We start from the raw sequence: 20,562 nt of genomic DNA, 5'->3' as shown, positions 1-20,562 counted from the left end.
CTCCTTCCAGAGACAGTCACAGCTTCTGTTCAGTTCTCAAGCCTAATGGTTACATACCAAGGACTTCCTTTCAGAGACAGTCACAGCTTCTGTTCAGTTCTCAAGCCAAATGGTTACATATCAAGGGTCTCCTTCCAGAGACAGTCACAGCTGCTGTTCAGTTCTCCAGTCCAATCGTTACATACCAAGGACTTCCTTTCGGAGACAGCCCAAGCTTCTGTTCAGTGCTCCAGCCTTATAGTTACATATCAAGGGCCTCCTTCCAGAGACAGTCACAGCTTCTGTTCAGTTCTCAAGCCTAATGGTTACATACCAAGGACTTCCTTTCAGAGACAGTCACAGCTTCTGTACAGTTCTCAAGCCTAATGGTTACATACCAAGGGTCTCCTTCCAGAGACAGTCACAGCTTCTGTTCAGTTCTCAAGCCTAATGGTTACATACCAAGGGTCTCCTTCCAGAGACAGTCACAGCTTTAATTTCTAGAGTCATGCTTTAAATAAACTCCCAGAAAATGAAACCAAGAAAGGAGCATACAATGTATCAGAGATCAGTATAGACTCGAATACAAGAGTAAAGACTCTTCCAAGAGTCTTGGCAGTACAGACAATAGTGTAAGTATCTACTTTCATTCAAGGTCTGTCGCAAAGCTTCTGGAAAAACTGATGCCATTATGCTCTTTCACGACATAGCCGGCTGTTTTGATGAAGACTCCTTCAGCATACCAGAAGTGACATTAAGGTTTAGAGATATGCTCATGAATCAGGAAAGGATTGATGTAACAAACTTTGATAACATTTACTGTCAACAGTTAAAATCACATCTCTAATGACTGGGTTATATGTGTCTTTGCTTAATGTAATAGACTTCAGAAGCAGACGGCTGGAGACAGCATACAGAATCTTGGTTCTTCCTGAGCATTGAGTCAACATAAATTGATTTCTGCTCAAAACATTTTCCTCCTGTTGGATCTCTGACATCATGTAATGACCTGTGATCTAGTAGTCTGAGAACTTCAGGGACTGTCAAAGTAGTCAAGAAATCTTCCTGTGAGGATACCATTCAGAAGGCTGCATGTCAGAGGTAAACTGTGTACCGCATTCACAAGTCTGATGGTTTTGGGACATGTTGGAGATAGTAAAGGTCATAAGTACTTCCTCCATAAGTTAAATGTTTCTATGTCATTGAAAGAAGAAGTGTGATCTTTAGGGCTTCTAAAGTCCATGTGAAAGATGTGTTATCATTCAGGGTTCTTTCTAAAGTCCCTGTGGTGACAGATGTGTTATTTTTTTGGTTTCTTACTATAGTCCCTGTGGTTACAGATGTAACTTAACTTAAAACAGCATACAAACATCCTTTCAAAAGATTTACTTACAAAAATGTCCACAAAAAATTGACAATAAATTACTTACAAAAGCAGAAGTGGTTATCATGTTTGTAAAAATATTTTGATTAATAGATTAGATCACAAGAGTTAAGGACAAAATTATTATGACAAAGCAATAAGATGAACAGATACAAACACGGTCCAGTGCTGTAAATTAAACAGCTAATGTTTGAATAATAAAATGTAAGATTAATCAATATATAAATGAAATTCACATTAAGGACATAACAGGTAGAATATATAACAAAAGCCTACAACTACAGAAATATCATCAGATATTGATGTCGTGTCTGAAGAAATACTGGTCATTTTTTAAAATCAAATCGCTTCCTGTAATAGTGTGGTTTATTGCAAACAGAAATATTGACAGAAACCAAGATGTGTGTACCAACTTCAATAAGCAATAGTTACTGTAACATATCCACCTCCTAACAGGTCCAAAGTTACTGTAACATATCCATCCCTTAACAGGTCCATAGTTACTGTAACATATCCATCCCTTAACAGGTCCATAGTTACTGTAACATATCCATCCCTTAACAGGTCCATAGTTACTGTAACATATCCATCCCTTAACAGGTCCATAGTTACTGTAACGTATCCACCTCCTAACAGGTCCATAGTTACTGTAACGTATCCACCTCCTAACAGGTCCATAGTTACTGTAACATATCCACCTCCTAACAGGTCCATAGTTACTGTAACATATCCACCTCCTAACAGGTCCATAGTTACCGTAACATATCCACCTCCTAACAGGTCCATAGTTACCGTAACATATCCACCTCCTAACAGGTCCATAGTTACCGTAACATATCCACCTCCTAACAGGTCCATAGTTACCATAACATATCCACCTCCTAACAGGTCCATAGTTACTGTAACATATCCACTTCCTAACAGGTCCATAGTTACTGTAACATATCCACCTCCTAATAGGTCCATAGTTACTGTAACATATCCACCTCCTAACAGGTCCATAGTTACTGTAACATATCCACCTCCTAACAGGTCCATAGTTACTGTAACATATCCACTCCTAACAGGTCCATAGTTACCGTAACATATCCACCTCCTAACAGGTCCATAGTTACTGTAACATATCCACTCCTAACAGGTCCATAGTTACTGTAACATATCCATCCCTTAACAGGTCCATAGTTACTGTAACATATCCACCTCCTAACAGGTCCATAGTTACTGTAACGTATCCACCTCCTAACAGGTCCATAGTTACTGTAACATATCCAACTCCTAACAGGTCCATAGTTACTGTAACATATCCACCTCCTAACAGGTCCATAGTTACTGTAACATATCCACCTCCTAACAGGTCCATAGTTACTGTAACATATCCACCTCCTAATAGGTCCATAGTTACTGTAACATATCCACCTCCTAACAGGTCCATAGTTACCATAACATATCCACCTCCTAACAGGTCCATAGTTACTGTAACATATCCACCTCCTAATAGGTCCATAGTTACTGTAACATATCCACCTCCTAACAGGTCCATAGTTACTGTAACATATCCACCTCCTAACAGGTCCATAGTTACTGTAACATATCCACCTCCTAACAGGTCCATAGTTACTGTAACATATCCACCTCATAACAGGTCCATCGTTACTGTAACATATCCACTCCTAACAGGTCCATAGTTACTGTAACATATCCACCTCCTAACAGGTCCATAGTTACTGTAACATATCCACTCCTAACAGGTCCATAGTTACCGTAACATATCCACCTCCTAACAGGTCCATAGTTACTGTAACATATCCACTCCTAACAGGTCCATAGTTACCATAACATATCCACCTCCTAACAGGTCCATAGTTACTGTAACATATCCACCTCCTAACAGGTCCATAGTTACTGTAACATATCCACTCCTAATAGGTCCATAGTTACTGTAACATATCCACTCCTAACAGGTCCATAGTTACTGTAACATATCCAACTCCTAACAGGTCCATAGTTACTGTAACATATCAACCTCCTAACAGGTCCATAGTTACTGTAACATATCCACCTCCTAACAGGTCCATAGTTACTGTAACATATCCACCTCCTAATAGGTCCATAGTTACAAAAGAAAATCTACCCCTTTCCATGTCCATATATGGCATAAACGACTAGTTCACACTAAAATACCATCCAAACTGTCGGATCTTCACATTATATAATGAAACACAAAAGAAAACAAAACTTTGTCTACAAAATAATCATTATTAACATTACAGTAGCCTCGATATTTGAGTTTAACTATTACTTGTCCACAAATAATATACAGCAGTACTGCCATCTTTCCACAGACAATGCATCTTAGTAAAATAATGTATCATCTATCTACAGATAATACCCTGTTCAGTATTATCATCTGTCTACAGATAATACCCTGTAGTACATGTACTATCATCTGTCTACAGATAATACCCTCTTAAGTACTATCGCCTATCTACAGATAATACCCTGTTAAGTACTATCATCCGTCTACAGATAATACCCTGTAGTACATGTACTATCATCTGTTTACAGATAATACCCTCTTAAGTACTATCGCCTATCTACAGATAATACCCTGTTAAGTACTATCATCCATTTACAGATAATACACTGTTAAGTACTATAAACTGTCTATAGATAATACACTGTAGTACATGTTCTATCATCTGTCTATAGATAATACACTGTTAAGTACTATCATCTATCTACAGATAATACCCTGTTAAGTACTATAAGCTGTCTACAGATAATACACTGTAGTACCTGTACTATCATCTATCTACAGATAATACCCTGTTAAGTACTATAAGCTGTCTACAGATAATACACTGTAGTACATGTACTATCATATGTCTACAGATAATACACTGTCAAGTACTATAAGCTGTCTATAGGTAATACACTGTAGTACATGTACTATCATATGTCTACAGATAATACACTGTCAAGTACTATAAGCTGTCTACAGATAATACCCTGTAGTACATGTACTATCATCTGTCTATAGACAACACACTAGTACCTGTACTATCATATGTCTACAATAACACCCTGTTAAGTACTATCATATGTCTACAGATAATACCCTGTAGTACCTGTACTATCATATGTCTACAATAACACCCTTTTAAGTACTATCATATGTCTACAGATAATACCCTGTAGTACCTGTACTATCATATGTCTACAGATAATACCCTGTTCAATACTATCATCCGTCTACATCTAATACCCTGTAGTTCGATTTAACAGTTCAAGCCCCTCTCTGTTTACATTAACATAATTAAAAAATAAAAAAAATCTAAAGCACTTTACATATATCACTACAAAGGCACAAAACATGGGATCTACAACTATAAAATGATTAAAAACACTAAATTACAATTATCACAGCTTCATTTTTACCTCGGAAATAAAACATAGAAGAGGATTAGCATTTTCCATGTAGAAAGTAAACTGTATAAAAATGGTAAACTGCTTCCACAACATGTTAACCATCTGCTTCCATTATGGATGTGCATAATACAAATCACTTTATCAAGATACCATATAAGGAAAAACAAAACAAAAAAAATCTATAATGTCTACATACTGTGGATATATAATCAATGCGTAGTATAGGTAGGTGGTGTTCTTCATGGTGTTTCTTCTGTATCACAAATATATCAACAACTGTCTTGATTTATCGTCAATTTGTACAAGTCAACACAGTTTTTAAAGATTCATAAAGGCATGTTATATATATATATATATATACCATCAATTTTAATAAACTGTTTTACTAGAGTAAGATTAAGGGAGCTGTGTTCTTAATGTATAATGTATGTACATTTCATACCAAACCTCCACCTTGTGTATGTCCCTAAGTTATCTGAAACTACATTAAAACCTAACACAAGACTTGAAAAAAACCAATTCCGATGCACACAATATGAACATAAATAAAAACAATGTTACATATACCCTAAGTTAATGCACACAAAAGTAAATTATAGGTGGCAGCTTTCAATGAAAACCCTAACGTTAGGATATATTGCCTTTTATATGAAACAGGAAACAAGACACATCTTGTCTAGGATGCTTCTAACAATTATGAAACAGCCTGTGTTCAGGTATATCTACCAATATTTTTTGGCATTGGTAGAAGTGTGTCAGGACTATTAATGAAGGAAGAAAAACACAGAAAGTTTGGTGGTCAGACAGGTGTTCTGGGAATGCAACCCCACCTGTATTGGTAAAAGGATACATTATTATCCCTTTAACACCCTGACATCCTGAAGAAAGGATGAATATAAACCCCATCTGTAAGTATGTAAAGATAGATTGCTCTCCCTAGTTTACCCCGCCCATTCTAATGAAAGGATAGATTTATATAGATCCCTTATACTGCCTTGACCACACTTCCAGTTTATGTCATAATGTTGTCAGTTTTAATCTGAGAAACAAGGTCAGTTATTCACTCATACAATTATTCCAGTTATAAACATAAACAATAAGAATTACAAAAAAGAATTATAAAACATACACTCCATTTTGAGGAAACTTTGCAGGTACAAAATGAAAATCTGTTAGCTGGATTAACAAACTGAATTTAATGCTGACATGATTCTACTGACTAAGCAATAAATGAAGAAAACTGAGGTATTATTACTTAAAGAGTAAATGAAATATGGTAATATAATGAAAAAGTTTGTTCAAAACCATGTTTAATGAAGTTAGATTTCCCAACATGATCTACACTGACACCAGATACAATCACTGATAGTGGGAGAGGTCTTTTCTTTCAGTAAACAGAAGTTAAAGCATTGAATACTGGTTTTTCCTTCTTCTTTGAATGATGTGAAACAGAAAAGCTTTCAGTCACAAGCCTGTCCTTCAAGAGTGTACGTACTTAAGCACATTTTCCCCATCTGGTTGGTAATTCCTCTAGAGAAGTTCTCTGTAAACAGAAATGGTTTATCAGTATTGTACCTATTCCACATATAAGCAAGTTACCAAACACTTCAATATTGAACATTTCACATACTTCTAGACTGGAATAGTTACAATTCCATATACACTGTAGTATAGTATTGTGTGGTCGGGTGGCGCAGTGGTAACGCACTCGCCTTTCACCTAGCCAACCAGGGTTTGATTCCCGGAACAGACATCAAAAGGTATGGGGATCACCTGCTCAACCACGTGGGTTTTCCCCGGGTACTCCGGTTTCCTCCCACAATAAGGCCCCTTGCTTGCTTACATCCGGGCCAACAAGAGTGATTAGTACAAGCTGACATAACGTGTTTTGCAATTGTTGTAAAATAAATAAAGTTTATATTTATCTAGTATAGTATTTGCCTACGACAGACCACAATGAACTTGTCAGTTTTAATCAGAAAATTGTGAAAATCAAAATGATCAATCTTTCCAGTAATTCTTTTCTATCGCATACTGTAACATTGAACATCCACCTGCTAATCATAGAGGTAGACCCAAATACCTGACCATGTACACATAACGTATGTTAATTCATAATGGAACATTAGCTTTAGCATTGTTGAAAAACCGCTGTGTTTACGTGCAATTTTGACAACACTACATAACTGTGCTTTTCTGATTTCTCTTGAGTTTTGATATCAGTGTCATCAGGTGAGGTGAATAAATGCAGGAATGAGATATATCGAAACATCAAGAAAGAAAATAAAAAAGGAACAGGCACTGATCCATAGAGGCAGTCTCAATCTGTTTTCTGTACTTCCATCAATATATATTAGGGTTTCTACATCACAGTTTTGAACAGGATACAAAATAAACAATGTCAATAATAATAATTCATTTATATGTTTTTCATCAAATCATTACATTATTCATCGCCACAATTGTTACCCTTACAATTTTTTCAGACTGGCATTAGAACCAGATTTTCAAACTGATTCTGGAGCCAGGCCTTATCTAACAAGATTTTCAGACTGACTCTTGAGCAAGTCATCTGACAAGTTTTTCAGACTGACTCTTGAGTCAGACATCTGACAAGTCTTCAGACTGACTCTTGAGCAAGTCATCTGACAAGTTTTTCAGACTGACTCTTGAGTCAGACATCTGACAAGTCTTCAGACTGACTCTTGAGCAAGTCATCTGACAAGTTTTTCAGACTGACTCTTGAGTCGGACATCTGACAAGTCTTCAGACTGACTCTTGAGCAAGTCATCTGACAAGTTTTTCAGACTGACTCTTGAGTCAGACATCTGACAAGTCTTCAGACTGACTCTTGAGCAAGTCATCTGACAAGTTTTTCAGACTGACTCTTGAGTCGGACATCTGACAAGTCTTCAGACTGACTCTTGAGTCAGACATCTGACAAGTCTTCAGACTGACTCTTGAGCAAGTCATCTGACAAGTTTTTCAGACTGACTCTTGAGTTGGACATCTGACAAGTCTTCAGACTGACTCTTGAGCAAGTCATCTGACAAGTTTTTCAGACTGACTCTTGAGTCAGACATCTGACAAGTCTTCAGACTGACTCTTGAGCAAGTCATCTGACAAGTTTTTCAGACTGACTCTTGAGTCGGACATCTGACAAGTCTTCAGACTGACTCTTGAGCAAGTCATCTGACAAGTTTTTCAGACTGACTCTTGAGTCAGACATCTGACAAGTCTTCAGACTGACTCTTGAGCAAGTCATCTGACAAGTTTTTCAGACTGACTCTTGAGTCGGACATCTGACAAGTCTTCAGACTGACTCTTGAGCAAGACATCTAACAAGTTTTTCAGACTGACTCTTGAGCCAGACATCTGACAAGTGTTCGAGATTGACCCTGGAGTCATTCACTATGAAATTACACAAACCATGTTTGGATGAGTCATATCCTTCATGGTGTTTTCTCTTGACACACGTCTCAACCAAGGCATCCATTAACTTGGCCTGAAATAAACAATTAAAATTCTCATCAGAAATCAGTACTGATGCAATCCTTGAACAGTTTATCCGGTAATTTTACCTTCCTATCATAAGAAGGAATTAAGAGGTCCAGAGGGCCAGGCATGATTGAACACAAAAATATTTAAGGTACTTTTTAATTTGAAATATTACTGAACCTTGAAATACATTGTATCAAAATATAGTGTATCAGTGTCATTATTATGTATTCTACATTATACTATAAGACTGAGAGGAACTCATTTAACTGTATAAAATCTCTACCTGTCGTGAGTAGATTTGCAGGACTTTGGTGATGGTTTCATCCTCTTCTTTCACTATAAATTGTACCAGTAAGGCTGGTAGTTTGTCAGGTTCATCTTCATTGAGATCCAGGTCCCAAGACAGCTGTTCATATGGTATGGCCAGAATAACAGTCTGAAAGTATAATTACAGTAAATGTACATTTCTTTGTCCATAAGAATGGCAGTTCAGATAATCACCTTATATGGTTAGGTGAAAACACCATGTCTAAGGGCGTATGTACCTGAATCCATTAGGCGCCATTTTATATCTACACTTGATCTTCATAGAACTTTCTACTGTAGTGAGCATTATCCTGAGTTTTCCTGTCTAATTCTGGATTTTTCCCTCCAAAATGCTCTTTTTTTCATCTTTTTTTTCCTTGGCATTCTCGTTATTTTAGTAATGGATCAATACATCAAGTAATATAAACAAAAAGCAAAAAGGTAAAGTTACAAAAAGTTTCTCCCATATAAGGACAATGACATTACTGGTGTATGACACAGATTCCCTCTGTATAGATGTGACCCTGTTACCTAGTGTTCCTGGTGTATACCACAAATTCCCTCTGTTCCTGGTGTATACCACAAATTCCCTCTGTTCCTGGTGTATACCACAAATTCCCTCTGTATAGATATGACCCTGTTACCTTGTGTTCCTGGTGTATACCACAAATTCCCTCAGTATAGATGTAACCCTGACACCTAGAGTTCCTGGTGTTTACCACAAATTCCCTCTGTATAGATATGACCCTGTTACCTAGTGTTCCTGGTGTATACCACAAATTCCCTCTGTATAGATATGACCCTGTTACCTTGTGTTCCTGGTGTATACCACAAATTCCCTCAGTATAGATGTAACCCTGACACCTACAGTTCCTGGTGTTTACCACGAATTCCCTCTGTATAGATTTGACCCTGTTACCTAGTGTTCCTGGTGTATACCACAAATTCCCTCTGTATAGATTTGACCCTGTTACCTAGTGTTCCTGGTGTATACCACAACTTCCCTCTGTATAGATTTGACCCTGTTACCTAGTGTTCCTGGTGTATACCACAAATTCCCTCTGTATAGATGTGACCCTGTTACCTAGTGTTCCTGGTGTATACCACAACTTCCCTCTGTATAGATATGACCCTGTTACCTTGTGTTCCTGGTGTATACCACAAATTACCTCTGTATAGATGTAACCCTGACACCTAGAGTTCCTGGTGTATACCACGAATTCCCTCTGTATAGATTTGACCCTGTTACCTAGTGTTCCTGGTGTATACCACAAATTCCCTCTGTATAGATATGACCCTGTTACCTTGTGTTCCTGGTGTATACCACAAATTCCCTCAGTATAGATGTAACCCTGACACCTAGAGTTCCTGGTGTTTACCACGAATTCCCTCTGTATAGATTTGACCCTGTTACCTAGTGTTCCTGGTGTATACCACAAATTCCCTCTGTATAGATGTGACCCTGTTACCTCGTGTTCCTGGTGTAAACCACAACTTCCCTCTGTATAGATGTGACCCTGTTACCTAGTGTTCTAGGTGTATACCACAAATTCCCACTGTATAGATGTGACCCTGTTACCTAGTGTTCCTGGTGTATACCACAAATTCCCTCTGTATAGATGTGACCCTGACACCTAGTGTTCCTAATGTTTACCACAAATTCCCTCTGTATAGATGTGACCCTGTTACCTTGTGTTCCTGGTGTAAACCACAAATTCCCTCTGTATAGATGTGACCTTGTTACCTAGTGTTCCTGGTGTAGGACACAAATTCCCTCTGTATAGATGTGACCCTGTTACCTAGTGTTCTTTATGTATACCACAAATCCCCCCTTGTATAGATGTGACCCTGATACCTTGAGTTCCTGGTGTATGACACAAATTCCTTCTGTGTTGATTGCCACCAGTACATCCATCTCAGGAAAACCTAATGAGAATATATTGGTCATCATGGTGCTGAATTTGCCAGATGGTTTCTGTAGTACTGCCTCAAAGAAAGCACTCCTGCAATCATCAAGTTACATCCCAGGTGAACACAGATTACTGACAGCACTAGAACATAACACATTTCTTTATAGCAGGCTGACGACACATTAATGCTGAAGTATCTGTCTGGTCCAAAGATCAACACCGAAACTGCTAATATTGAGGGCGTCTATTACATGTACAAGTAAACGTAACATTTCTTTTCATTTCAACTTATTGGCGTCTCACAAAGTCCACAAAGTCCTCATAAAGTGAATCTGTCACAATATTAGTCATGATGAAAGAGATATTGGGGTAGAATAAATGAAACACCAAACCGACCTCAGACTACCTGCAGTATTAATTTGCTATCAAGATGAAAATCTGTCCCGACAATTTGACCACTGACTTCACTCACTTTCGCTCACTCCCTGAATAGTTAAAAGCTCTCAAAACTTAGTCATTTGCACTCTTTTCTTAATAAAGGAAAGAGAAAATTTGAAAGCTTGTGAAAATACAGCTTTTTATCTGTTTGTGCTAAAACAATATATTTAAATTACAAATAGAAAATCATATCTACCTACTTAAGGAGGTGATGAGTCAGACACCATTGAAAGGGGTAACTGGAGCAAATGTACAGGTAGAAATTTATGTACTGAGGAAGGTGATGGTACAAAGACACTTACCCATAGAAGGGGTAACTGGAGCAGATATCAAGATAACGAAGATACAGCTGAGTGCGATCCTCATCCCCGATGTTGTTGGAAGCATGCTGATGAACCCCCTCTAGGTGGAGCTCATTGTACTTCCTTTGTGTCTTTCGTAAAGATTCAATCAAGGATTTCTTGGGTTTGTAGATATGAACTGGGTAGTATTTGTTGGTATTACCTCTGAAAGATATTACAACAATAACAAACTCTTGTCATAACAAGTACTGATACTCTGTAATCTACAGAGGTGAACTAAAGGTATAGGCTTATTTCCTATAGAATCAAACTTAACATGAGACTTCTCTTTAATAGGGAAACATATCACAAATGACACAATATTATTATAACAGGAATTAATGATGATCTGGAATGGTATATAATAATTTATAGTTACTACTTACACACTTATCTGCCTTGGATTACAACCCTATAATAAAACACTACATACTGAATATAGGATTCTGGTGGGTTATTTTTTAACTGTTTAAAGTCTTTAGAACTTACATATAGGATTATTGAGTAATGCATTTCTGTTCCAGTCTTTAGAACTTTACATGAAGGATTCTGGTGTGTGTTTGTTACCGTCCCAGTCTACAGGACATAACAGGTAGGATTCTGGTGTGTGTGTAACTGTCCCAGTCTACCGGACTTAACATGTAGGATTCTGTTGTGTGTTTGTTACTGTCCCAGTCTACAGGACTGAACAGGTAGAATTCTGGTGTGTGTGTGTGTAACTGTCCCAGTCTTCCGGACTTAACATGTAGGATTCTGGTGTGTGTTTGTTACTGTCCCAGTCTACAGGACTTTACATTAAGGATTCTGGTGTATGTTTGTAACTGTTTCAGTCTCAGGACTTACATGTAGGATTCTAGTGTGTGTTTGTTACTGTCCCCGTCTACAGGACTGAACAGGTAGGATTCTGATGTGAGTGTTACTGACCCCAGTTTACAGGACTTTACATTTAGGATATTGGATTCTGAAGTATGTTTGTAACTGTTTCAGCATCAGGACTTACTTGTAGGATTCTGGTGTGTGTTTGTAACTGTTTCAGTCTAAGGACTTACTTGTAGGATTCTGAAGTATGTTTGTAACTGTTTCAGCATCAGGACTTACTTGTAGGATTCTGGTGTGTGTTTAGTACTGTTATACAGTCCTTTCTCTATAAGAGCCTGTATTCCTGCCAAGATGTCATAGTCTTGCTCGGACACAATGTAGCGGCCGTCTATTACATTGAATTTAGCCTCATGGTATAGGAGCAGCAAGACATCCTCTGTGGCCAGCTGCCAGTACTGAAAGGGAACAATCGATACTCTGTCAAGTTTCAGGTCAGTGATAAGATGATAAGAACAAGGTCATTATGACCAAATAAAGCCATCTTCTATTTACAAATACTCAATATATATAATAAGACTACTGGTCTTTGTACTGCTGTGTACAAACACTAATAAACTGAAAATGTCCTGCCTTTCATTGGTGAGAAATATTCTGAGATTTCCCTGTGATGGAAAGAATAATGATATAAAATTATTGATTGGAAACAAAAGAGTATGCCAAAAATTTCTCTTTGATAAAAATGGTTTCCATATAATTTCATCAAAAGAACACTATTTCCACTAAATTCCTCTCTAGTTGAGAGGTTGTTCTAAAATATGTGTAACTACAGGTGATAGAACTTGGTGAACATGGATAGCAGAAGGAAGGAATTACCTTCTTTTCTTCCTTCAAGGACAGGAACACATTCCTCTGGAACATCACCACTGGTTCATCTGGACAAAAAATTCTAATTGTTATCATTCTATTTTGTTTTCATTTGTAGACTTAAGCCATCACAATCTTTGAAACTCTGTCATTTATACAATATCACTACAAAGATAACTCACTTTGCTTTACAGATCTGACTGCTTTTAGCTTTCATAAAAGTAATCTATTAACTCATTAAGAGCTGTTACTAAGCTTACCACGAGACACTTCATCTGTTTTTGCATCTGTGTACATGCTGCAGAACTCATCCCATAGCTGTGCAAATTCAAATGCTTTGTGAGAAAGCTTCAGTCGCAACTCTGAAAGAAACAAAAATTAACATCATATGGCCAGAAAATGGTGTCACAAACTTATAGTATCTGAGTTTAGTTTTAACAAAAAATTTTCAAAAATCTAGAAAATACCAGTTCGATTTGAGACTGATAAACCAATGCCACACTGACCTAGCAAAGGGGAGACCATCCAGATGGAGAAGATGTTATCCACAAAGTCAGGCAGTTTTCGGTGCTCTTTAACAATTTCAAATAAATCAGATGCCTCAGCCTCCTGTCCATTACCCTCCAAATTAACATGAATTCCCTTACGATCTCTCTGCCAAATGACAACTTCTACATCTGAAAATAATTTTTAAACATTATTAGATTTCCTGAAAGAGAACTGGTACATTAAAAAATGTCTCATCCTGGCATAATATCACATCTCTGAAGCAGCACTTTCAAGCAGATTTTCATCCCTAGATTAATTTACTTAAAAACCACAAGACTTCATAATTTTTATAAGAAAATTGTTATAGAAGTAAAAGCAGCCTTGATGACTTATTGAAAAAATTAATAGATTGTTTTGCACATTAGGTAACATTAATGACTAAAACTTACTGTTAGATTCGAGCATCCCAGGGTCCAGCTCTCCTCCCATTAGATGGTCATGCTCAAAGTCAGGGTGACCCTGTGTGGAAAATGTCAATCAAATCAACATTTTGTTTGCATCATTTTTCACTGTATTGGTTTGATTTTCAGTCAGTTCAGTGATAAAACAACCGATGTTAATACTATATATATATACAATGCACTTTATAGTTACTGACCATACTCATATAACAAGGGCAGTCCACATATCTACATTACAGGTATATTCTAAAACAAGACATAAGATATTTTTATGAGGTCATTGCCCCAGTAGCTGTGACTGCTAATGCGCCAACCATCTGACTTTAATGACTTGTGCAATCAAGCATGAGCTTCAGACCATTTTCGCAATGAGCATGGGTTTTAGTCATGCTGAAAGACCGATACGCGAAATAGTGGATGTAAACCCTGTTAAAAAAAGTAAATAAAGTCACACTCAGGCAGTAGGGGTATCATGTCTATGAGGTAGCTGTTTCCCCACTGATGGTATGCTGATTTTTCATGTGGGTTTTCCTCCAACATCCAAAACAGTTTTGTGTTAGCAGCATCATAACAAAACTTTGTTAATTGTTGAACTTGTAAACAACATACATTTAACATTAATTTTCATTTCAAACATAGGTCATGCCTCTAAATGCCCTGTTTACAAAAACAGATTTTGTAAATATCAATATGATTTTCGTTATTATGATGCTTCACAATATCAATACCGAAGTAGCCAGTTAAGGTAACATTCACATGTGTCCCGATCACAATGTCACACTTCACAATAACATGGTTCTACATCAATTTAAAAATCTTAATAATGTTTAATATGTCATCATTTTTTCGGACTTACAGATTTTAGGTGTTCAGACTTAAATGTTCTATTGTCAACACCTCCATGTCTTAAGGAGGGTCCTTCCTGCTCAGAATGTATGTCTTCACTTTTACCTGTCGCCATGTTGTAATAAAGTAAGACTAAAACAAACCAGTACCCTAAGGCGATTACTAGACAGCTCATCACCTGACATTATAACGACAGATCAAGCCCTTCATCTTACATGGCCACGCATGAGTGAACACCCATTGATGCCTGTAGCAGTTTAGGGTGTCATAGGTACTTTGAAACAATAGTTAGAATGTAGAGGTGAAGGTATTTTTTTATGAAACATAACGTGGTATATAACCCGTTGTAAACAGGTCCACTCATTTGATGTATATATATTAAGCGGGTCAGTGGAAATCAAAATGTAAACAAACCGATGTCAAGTAAAACGTTACTATGCACACAAACAGCATTATTCTCTGATAATCAGATCGTAACGACCGAGCTAAATGGACTAGTGTGGGCATTTCATTTAAATATTTAGTAAACTCCGCTGTCATGTTCGCTTAAGAATTTGAAAAATGCTTTTTAAAAATACTCCAGTTGGTAACAACTACCTGTTTGTACGCCATTTTGAATCCCTGGGAATCTAATACAGAGCAGTGTCTGGTTTCGAATTCCGGAAAAATACGACGTCTTTATTCTTCACTGTTTAAAATTTGTGATGTAAATTGTTGGAGTTTGATAAGGGACCGAATTATTAACAACATATTTATGTCTCCTATGTGATGTTACTTTCTAGTAAAATTGTAAAATTAAAAAAAAAAATAAAATAAAAAAACAACTGAAAAATACTGCATTAAAATTGTGATAGTTCTTGGGCAGGTCAGGTAAGTGCATAAATAAGAACCAAGAGGATCTAGATCGGGAATTTGAGAAAGATTCACCCAGTGCTTATCAATAAATAGCGATAACAAGAATAGTTTCAAGAAGGACGATGGATGACAGACAAATGACAGTGGGACGGATGATGGACCACAAACAGAGGACAATTTGCAGTGGCTACTCCAAGGGATGGAGACCGTGGAAGGGAGTACCATCTGAAGGTGTCAGTTCTCCAAGGGACGGAGACAGAGAAGGGATACCAACAGGAGAAGGTTGTCAGTTCTCCAAGGGATGGAGACAGAGAAGGGATACCAACAGGAGAAGGTTGTCAGTTCTCCAAGGGAGGGAGACCTAGTTGTGATCCGTTCAGGAGAAGGTTGTCAGTTCTCCAAGGGACGGAGACAGAGAAGGGATACCAACAGGAGAAGGTTGTCAGTTCTCCAAGGGATGGAGACAGAGAAGGATGTCAGTGCTCCAAGGGATGGAGACAGAGAAGGTTGTCAGTTCTCCAAGAGACGGAGACTGAGAAGGTTGTCAGTTCTCCAAGGGATGGAGACAGAGAAGGGATACCAACAGGAGAAGGTTGTCAGTTCTCCAAGGGATGGAGACAGAGAAGGGATACCAGCAGGAGAAGGTTGTCAGTTCTCCAAGGGATGGAGACAGAGAAGGGATACCAACAGGAGATACCAACAGGTTGTCAGTGCTCCAAGGGATGGAGACAGAGAAGGGATACCAGCAGGAGAAGGTTGTCAGTGTTCCAAGGGATGAAGACAGAGAAAGGATACCAGTAAGAGAAGGTTGTCAGTTCTCCAAGGGATGGAGATAGAGAAGGGATACCAACAGGAGAAGGTTATCAGTTCTCCAAGGGATGGAGACAGAGAACGTTGTCAGTTCTCCAAGGGATGGAGACAGAGAAGGTTGTCAGTGCTCCAAGGGACGGAGACAGAGAAAGGATACCAACAGGAGAAGGTTGTCAGTTCTCCAAGGGATGGAGACAGAGAAAGGATACGAACAGGAGAAGGTTGTCAGTTCTCCAAGGGATGGAGACAGAGAAGGGATACCAACTGGAGAAGGTTGTCAGTTCTCCAAGGGATGGAGACAGAGAAGGTTGTCAGTTCTCCAAGGGATGGAGACAGAGAAGGGATACCAACAGGAGAAGGTTGTCACCAACAGGAGAAGGTTGTCAGTTCTCCAAGGGACGGAGACAGAGAAGGGATACCAACAGGAGAAGGTTGTCAGTTCTCCAAGGGATGGAGACAGAGAAGGGATACCAACAGGAGAAGGATGTCAGTTCTCCAAGGGATGTAGACAGAGAAGGGATACCAACAGGAGAAGGTTGTCAGTTCTCCAAGGGATGGAGACAGAGAAGGGATACCAACAGGAGAAGGTTGTCAGTTCTCCAAGGGATGGAGACAGAGAAAGGATACCAGCTCCAAGGGATGGAGACAGAGAAGGGATACCAACAGGAGAAGGTTGTCAGTTCTCCAAGGGACGGAGACTTAGAAGGGATACGAACAGGAGAAGGTTGTCAGTTCTCCAAGGGATGGAGACAGAGAAGGGATACCAACAGGAGAAGGTTGTCGACAGAGAAGGGATACCAGTTCAGGAGAAGGTTGTCAGTCAGTTCTCTCCAAGGGATGGAGAGAAGGGATACCAACAGGAGAAGGTTGTCAGTGCTCCAAGGGATGGAGACAGAGAAGGGATACCAACAGGAGAAGGTTGTCAGTTCTCCAAGGGATGGAGACAGAGAAGGGATACCAACAGGAGAAGGTTGTCAGTGCTCCAAGGGATGGAGACAGAGAAGGGATACCAACAGGAGAAGGTTGTCAGTTCTCCAAGGGATGGAGACAGAGAAGGGTGTCAGTTCTCCAAGGGATGGAGACAGAGAAGGGATACCAACAGGAGAAGGTTGTCAGTTCTCCAAGGGATGGGGATGGAGACAGAGAAGGGATACCAACAGGAGAAGGTTGTCAGTTCTCCAAGGGATGGAGACAGAGAAGGGATACCAGCAGGAGAAGGTTGTCAGTTCTCCAAGGGATGGAGACAGAGAAGGTTGTCAGTGCTCCAAGGGATGGAGACAGAGAAGGGATACCAACAGGAGAAGGTTGTCAGTTCTCCAAGGGATGGAGACAGAGAAGGGATACCAACAGGAGAAGGTTGTCAGTTCTCCAAGGGATGGAGACAGAGAAGGGATACCAACAGGAGAAGGTTGTCAGTTCTCCAAGGGATGGAGACAGAGAAGGTTGTCAGTTCTCCAAGAGATGGAGACAGAGAAGGTTGTCAGTGCTCCAAGGGATGGAGACAGAGAAGGGATACCAACAGGAGAAGGTTGTCAGTTCTCCAAGGGATGGAGACAGAGAAGGGATACCAACAGGAGAAGGTTGTCAGTTCTCCAAGGGATGGAGACAGAGAAGGTTGTCAGTTCTCCAAGGGATGGAGACAGAGAAGGTTGTCAGTGCTCCAAGGGATGGAGACAGAGAAGGTTGTCAGTGCTCCAAGGGATGGAGACAGAGAAGGGATACCAACAGGAGAAGGATGTCAGTGCTCCAAGGGACGGAGACAGAGAAGGGATACTAGCAGGAGAAGGTTGTCAGTTCTCCAAGGGACGGAGACAGAGAAGGGATACCAACAGGAGAAGGTTGTCAGTTCTCCAAGGGATGGAGACAGAGAAGGGATACCAACAGGAGAAGGTTGTCAGTGCTCCAAGGGATGGAGACAGAGAAGGGATACCAACAGGAGAAGGTTGTCAGTTCTCCAAGGGATGGAGACAGAGAAGGGATACCAACAGGAGAAGGATGTCAGTTCTCCAAGGGATGGAGACAGAGAAGGGATACCAACAGGAGAAGGTTGTCAGTTCTCCAAGGGATGGAGACAGAGAAGGTTGTCAGTGCTCCAAGGGATGGAGACAGAGAAGGGATACCAACAGGAGAAGGTTGTCAGTTCTCCAAGGGATGGAGACAGAGAAGGGATACCAACAGGAGAAGGTTGTCAGTTCTCCAAGGGACGGAGACAGAGAAGGGATACCAACAGGAGAAGGTTGTCAGTTCTCCAAGGGATGGAGACAGAGAAGGGATACTAGCAGGAGAAGGTTGTCAGTTCTCCAAGGGACGGAGACAGAGAAGGGATACCAACAGGAGAAGGATGTCAGTGCTCCAAGTCAGTGTCTCCAAGGGATGGAGACAGAGAAGGGGTACCAACAGGAGAAGGTTGTCAGTTCTCCAAGGGATGGAGACAGAGAAGGTACCAACAGGTTGTCAGTGCTCCAAGGGATGGAGACAGAGATGGAGACAGAGAAGGTTGTCAGTGCTCCAAGGGATGGAGACAGAGAAGGTTGTCAGTGCTCCAAGGGATGGAGACAGAGAAGGGATACCAGCAGGAGAAGGTTGTCAGTTCTCCAAGGGATGGAGACAGAGAAAGGATATCAACAGTAGAAGGTTGTCAGTTCTCCAAGGGCTGGCCACAGAGAAGGATGTCAGTGCTCCGAGGGATGTAGACAGAGAAGGGATACCAGCAGGAGAAGGTTGTCAGTTCTCCAAGGGATGGAGACAGAGAAGGGATACCAACAGGAGAAGGATGTCAGTTCTCCAAGGGATGTAGACAGAGAAGGGATACCAACAGGAGAAGGTTGTCAGTGCTCCAAGGGATGGAGACAGAGAAGGGATACCAGCAGGAGAATGTTGTCAGTTCTCCAAGGGACGGAGACAGAGAAAGGATACCAACAGGAGAAGGTTGTCAGTTCTCCAAGGGATGGAGACAGAGAAGGGATACCAACAGGAGAAGGTTGTCAGTGCTCCAAGGGATGGAGACAGAGAAGGGATACCAGCAGGAGAAGGTTGTCAGTGCTCCAAGGGATGGAGACAGAGAAGGGATACCAACAGGAGAAGGTTGTCAGTTCTCCAAGGGATGGAGACAGAGAAGGGATACCAACAGGAGAAGGTTGTCAGTTCTCCAAGGGATGGAGAGGAGAAGGTTGTCAGTTCTCCAAGGGATGGAGACAGATAAGGTTGATCATCCATCACAGAGATAAAAGTTGTCAGTCAGCAGAGAAAATAAAGTACATCTTCATTACAATGACTTTCAATCTAGACAGAATTAAGGGTCATATCAAATTTGACTTATGAAGTTTTGATTGACCTTTGTAGAGTTTGGTAGTAAGATTATCAACAGTTTATTGGACAACCCAAGGAAACTAACTTTGCCACTCTCACAAATGCCTTGGTTTTTTTTGTTGTACATTGCTGAATTAATTGGGGAGTTAACATCATGTATCAATTGAGTAAGGAAGATGTTGTCAAGTTCTTCAATTGAATTGGGTTTCATCTAAGAATGACACTACTTATTTGGATTGAACAAGATTTATATGGTGAATGTTGTCTATAAAGTGTGTATTGCTTTCCCTTTGGAAACACCATATACTACTGGTACATTTTAAAAAGCGTTCTACTGTATCCCTTTCCTTCGTTCATATTTTTCCCTTGTTGCATTAATTCAGAGCTTCTATTAAGATACTTTAATATGTCAGTACCGTCTCTTCACCTCTGTTGTTATGAGACAGCTGATTGGTTCTAAAACAGTGTTTCTGTGATGAACTCAATGACCTGTAATGGGTAGCTGATCAAGTCTTCAACATTTCACTGATAAACTTCAATGCTTCAATAAAGAGTATATCTCCAACAATGCTTCCCAGACAACAATGTGTTTCTGAAACTAACACAAGATCATCTTGTAGCCTTTGACCTCCAACCAATCCTTCAGTGAAGATGATGATGTTGATGATGATGATGATGATGATGATGATGATTATGATGATAATGATGTAAGTCTCCGTGACTCAGTGGAGGGTTGTACCTGATATATAAACTTGTCACACAGGCATCTTATAACTTTGATATTTTGACCCTCCAACAATGCTCCGTCGACGAGCCTAATT

General features: G+C 39.6%; 2 protein-coding genes across 3 annotated transcripts in view; both read right to left on the bottom strand.

Moving 5' to 3' along the window:
• The window catches only part of LOC132543363 (uncharacterized), a 35,952-nt gene extending 21,984 nt beyond the window's left edge, over positions 1 to 13,968 (bottom strand). The window contains exons 1-12 of the mRNA XM_060206854.1: positions 13,910 to 13,968; positions 13,478 to 13,648; positions 13,232 to 13,333; positions 12,981 to 13,039; positions 12,387 to 12,562; positions 11,250 to 11,453; positions 10,455 to 10,602; positions 8,577 to 8,729; positions 8,222 to 8,297; positions 6,255 to 6,335; positions 2,564 to 2,980; positions 1,796 to 2,406 (exon numbers count right to left, since the gene is read on the bottom strand). Coding sequence (XP_060062837.1) covers positions 1,796 to 2,406; positions 2,564 to 2,980; positions 6,255 to 6,335; positions 8,222 to 8,297; positions 8,577 to 8,729; positions 10,455 to 10,602; positions 11,250 to 11,453; positions 12,387 to 12,562; positions 12,981 to 13,039; positions 13,232 to 13,333; positions 13,478 to 13,648; positions 13,910 to 13,949 — 2,238 coding nt within the window. The 5' untranslated portion in view covers positions 13,950 to 13,968. The remainder of the gene's footprint in view (positions 1 to 1,795; positions 2,407 to 2,563; positions 2,981 to 6,254; positions 6,336 to 8,221; positions 8,298 to 8,576; positions 8,730 to 10,454; positions 10,603 to 11,249; positions 11,454 to 12,386; positions 12,563 to 12,980; positions 13,040 to 13,231; positions 13,334 to 13,477; positions 13,649 to 13,909) is intronic.
• Positions 1,426 to 6,249, bottom strand: LOC132543349 (uncharacterized). Of its 2 annotated transcripts, none has more exons than XM_060206842.1 (3): positions 3,067 to 6,249; positions 2,502 to 2,995; positions 1,426 to 2,466 (listed from the first exon to the last, which is right to left on the bottom strand). In XM_060206842.1, the coding sequence occupies exons 1-3, from the start codon at positions 3,080 to 3,082 to the stop codon at positions 2,404 to 2,406; spliced, it is 573 nt and encodes a 190-aa protein (XP_060062825.1). In that variant the 5' UTR covers positions 3,083 to 6,249; the 3' UTR covers positions 1,426 to 2,403. The 2 variants fall into 2 exon arrangements, with proteins under 2 accessions (XP_060062825.1, XP_060062824.1); XM_060206841.1 differs by having other exon boundaries at positions 3,067 to 3,096.
• Positions 13,969 to 20,562: the final 6,594 nt, after the last annotated feature.

The sequence above is a fragment of the Ylistrum balloti genome, unplaced genomic scaffold, assembly GCF_031769215.1.
Source record: "Ylistrum balloti isolate Yb309-2 unplaced genomic scaffold, AGI_CSIRO_Ybal_v1 Utg369754, whole genome shotgun sequence".
Classification (NCBI taxonomy): Eukaryota; Metazoa; Mollusca; class Bivalvia; order Pectinida; family Pectinidae; genus Ylistrum; species Ylistrum balloti.
The sequence above is the reverse complement of the archived record's forward strand: the minus strand, read 5'-3'. Positions and strand labels throughout refer to the sequence as shown.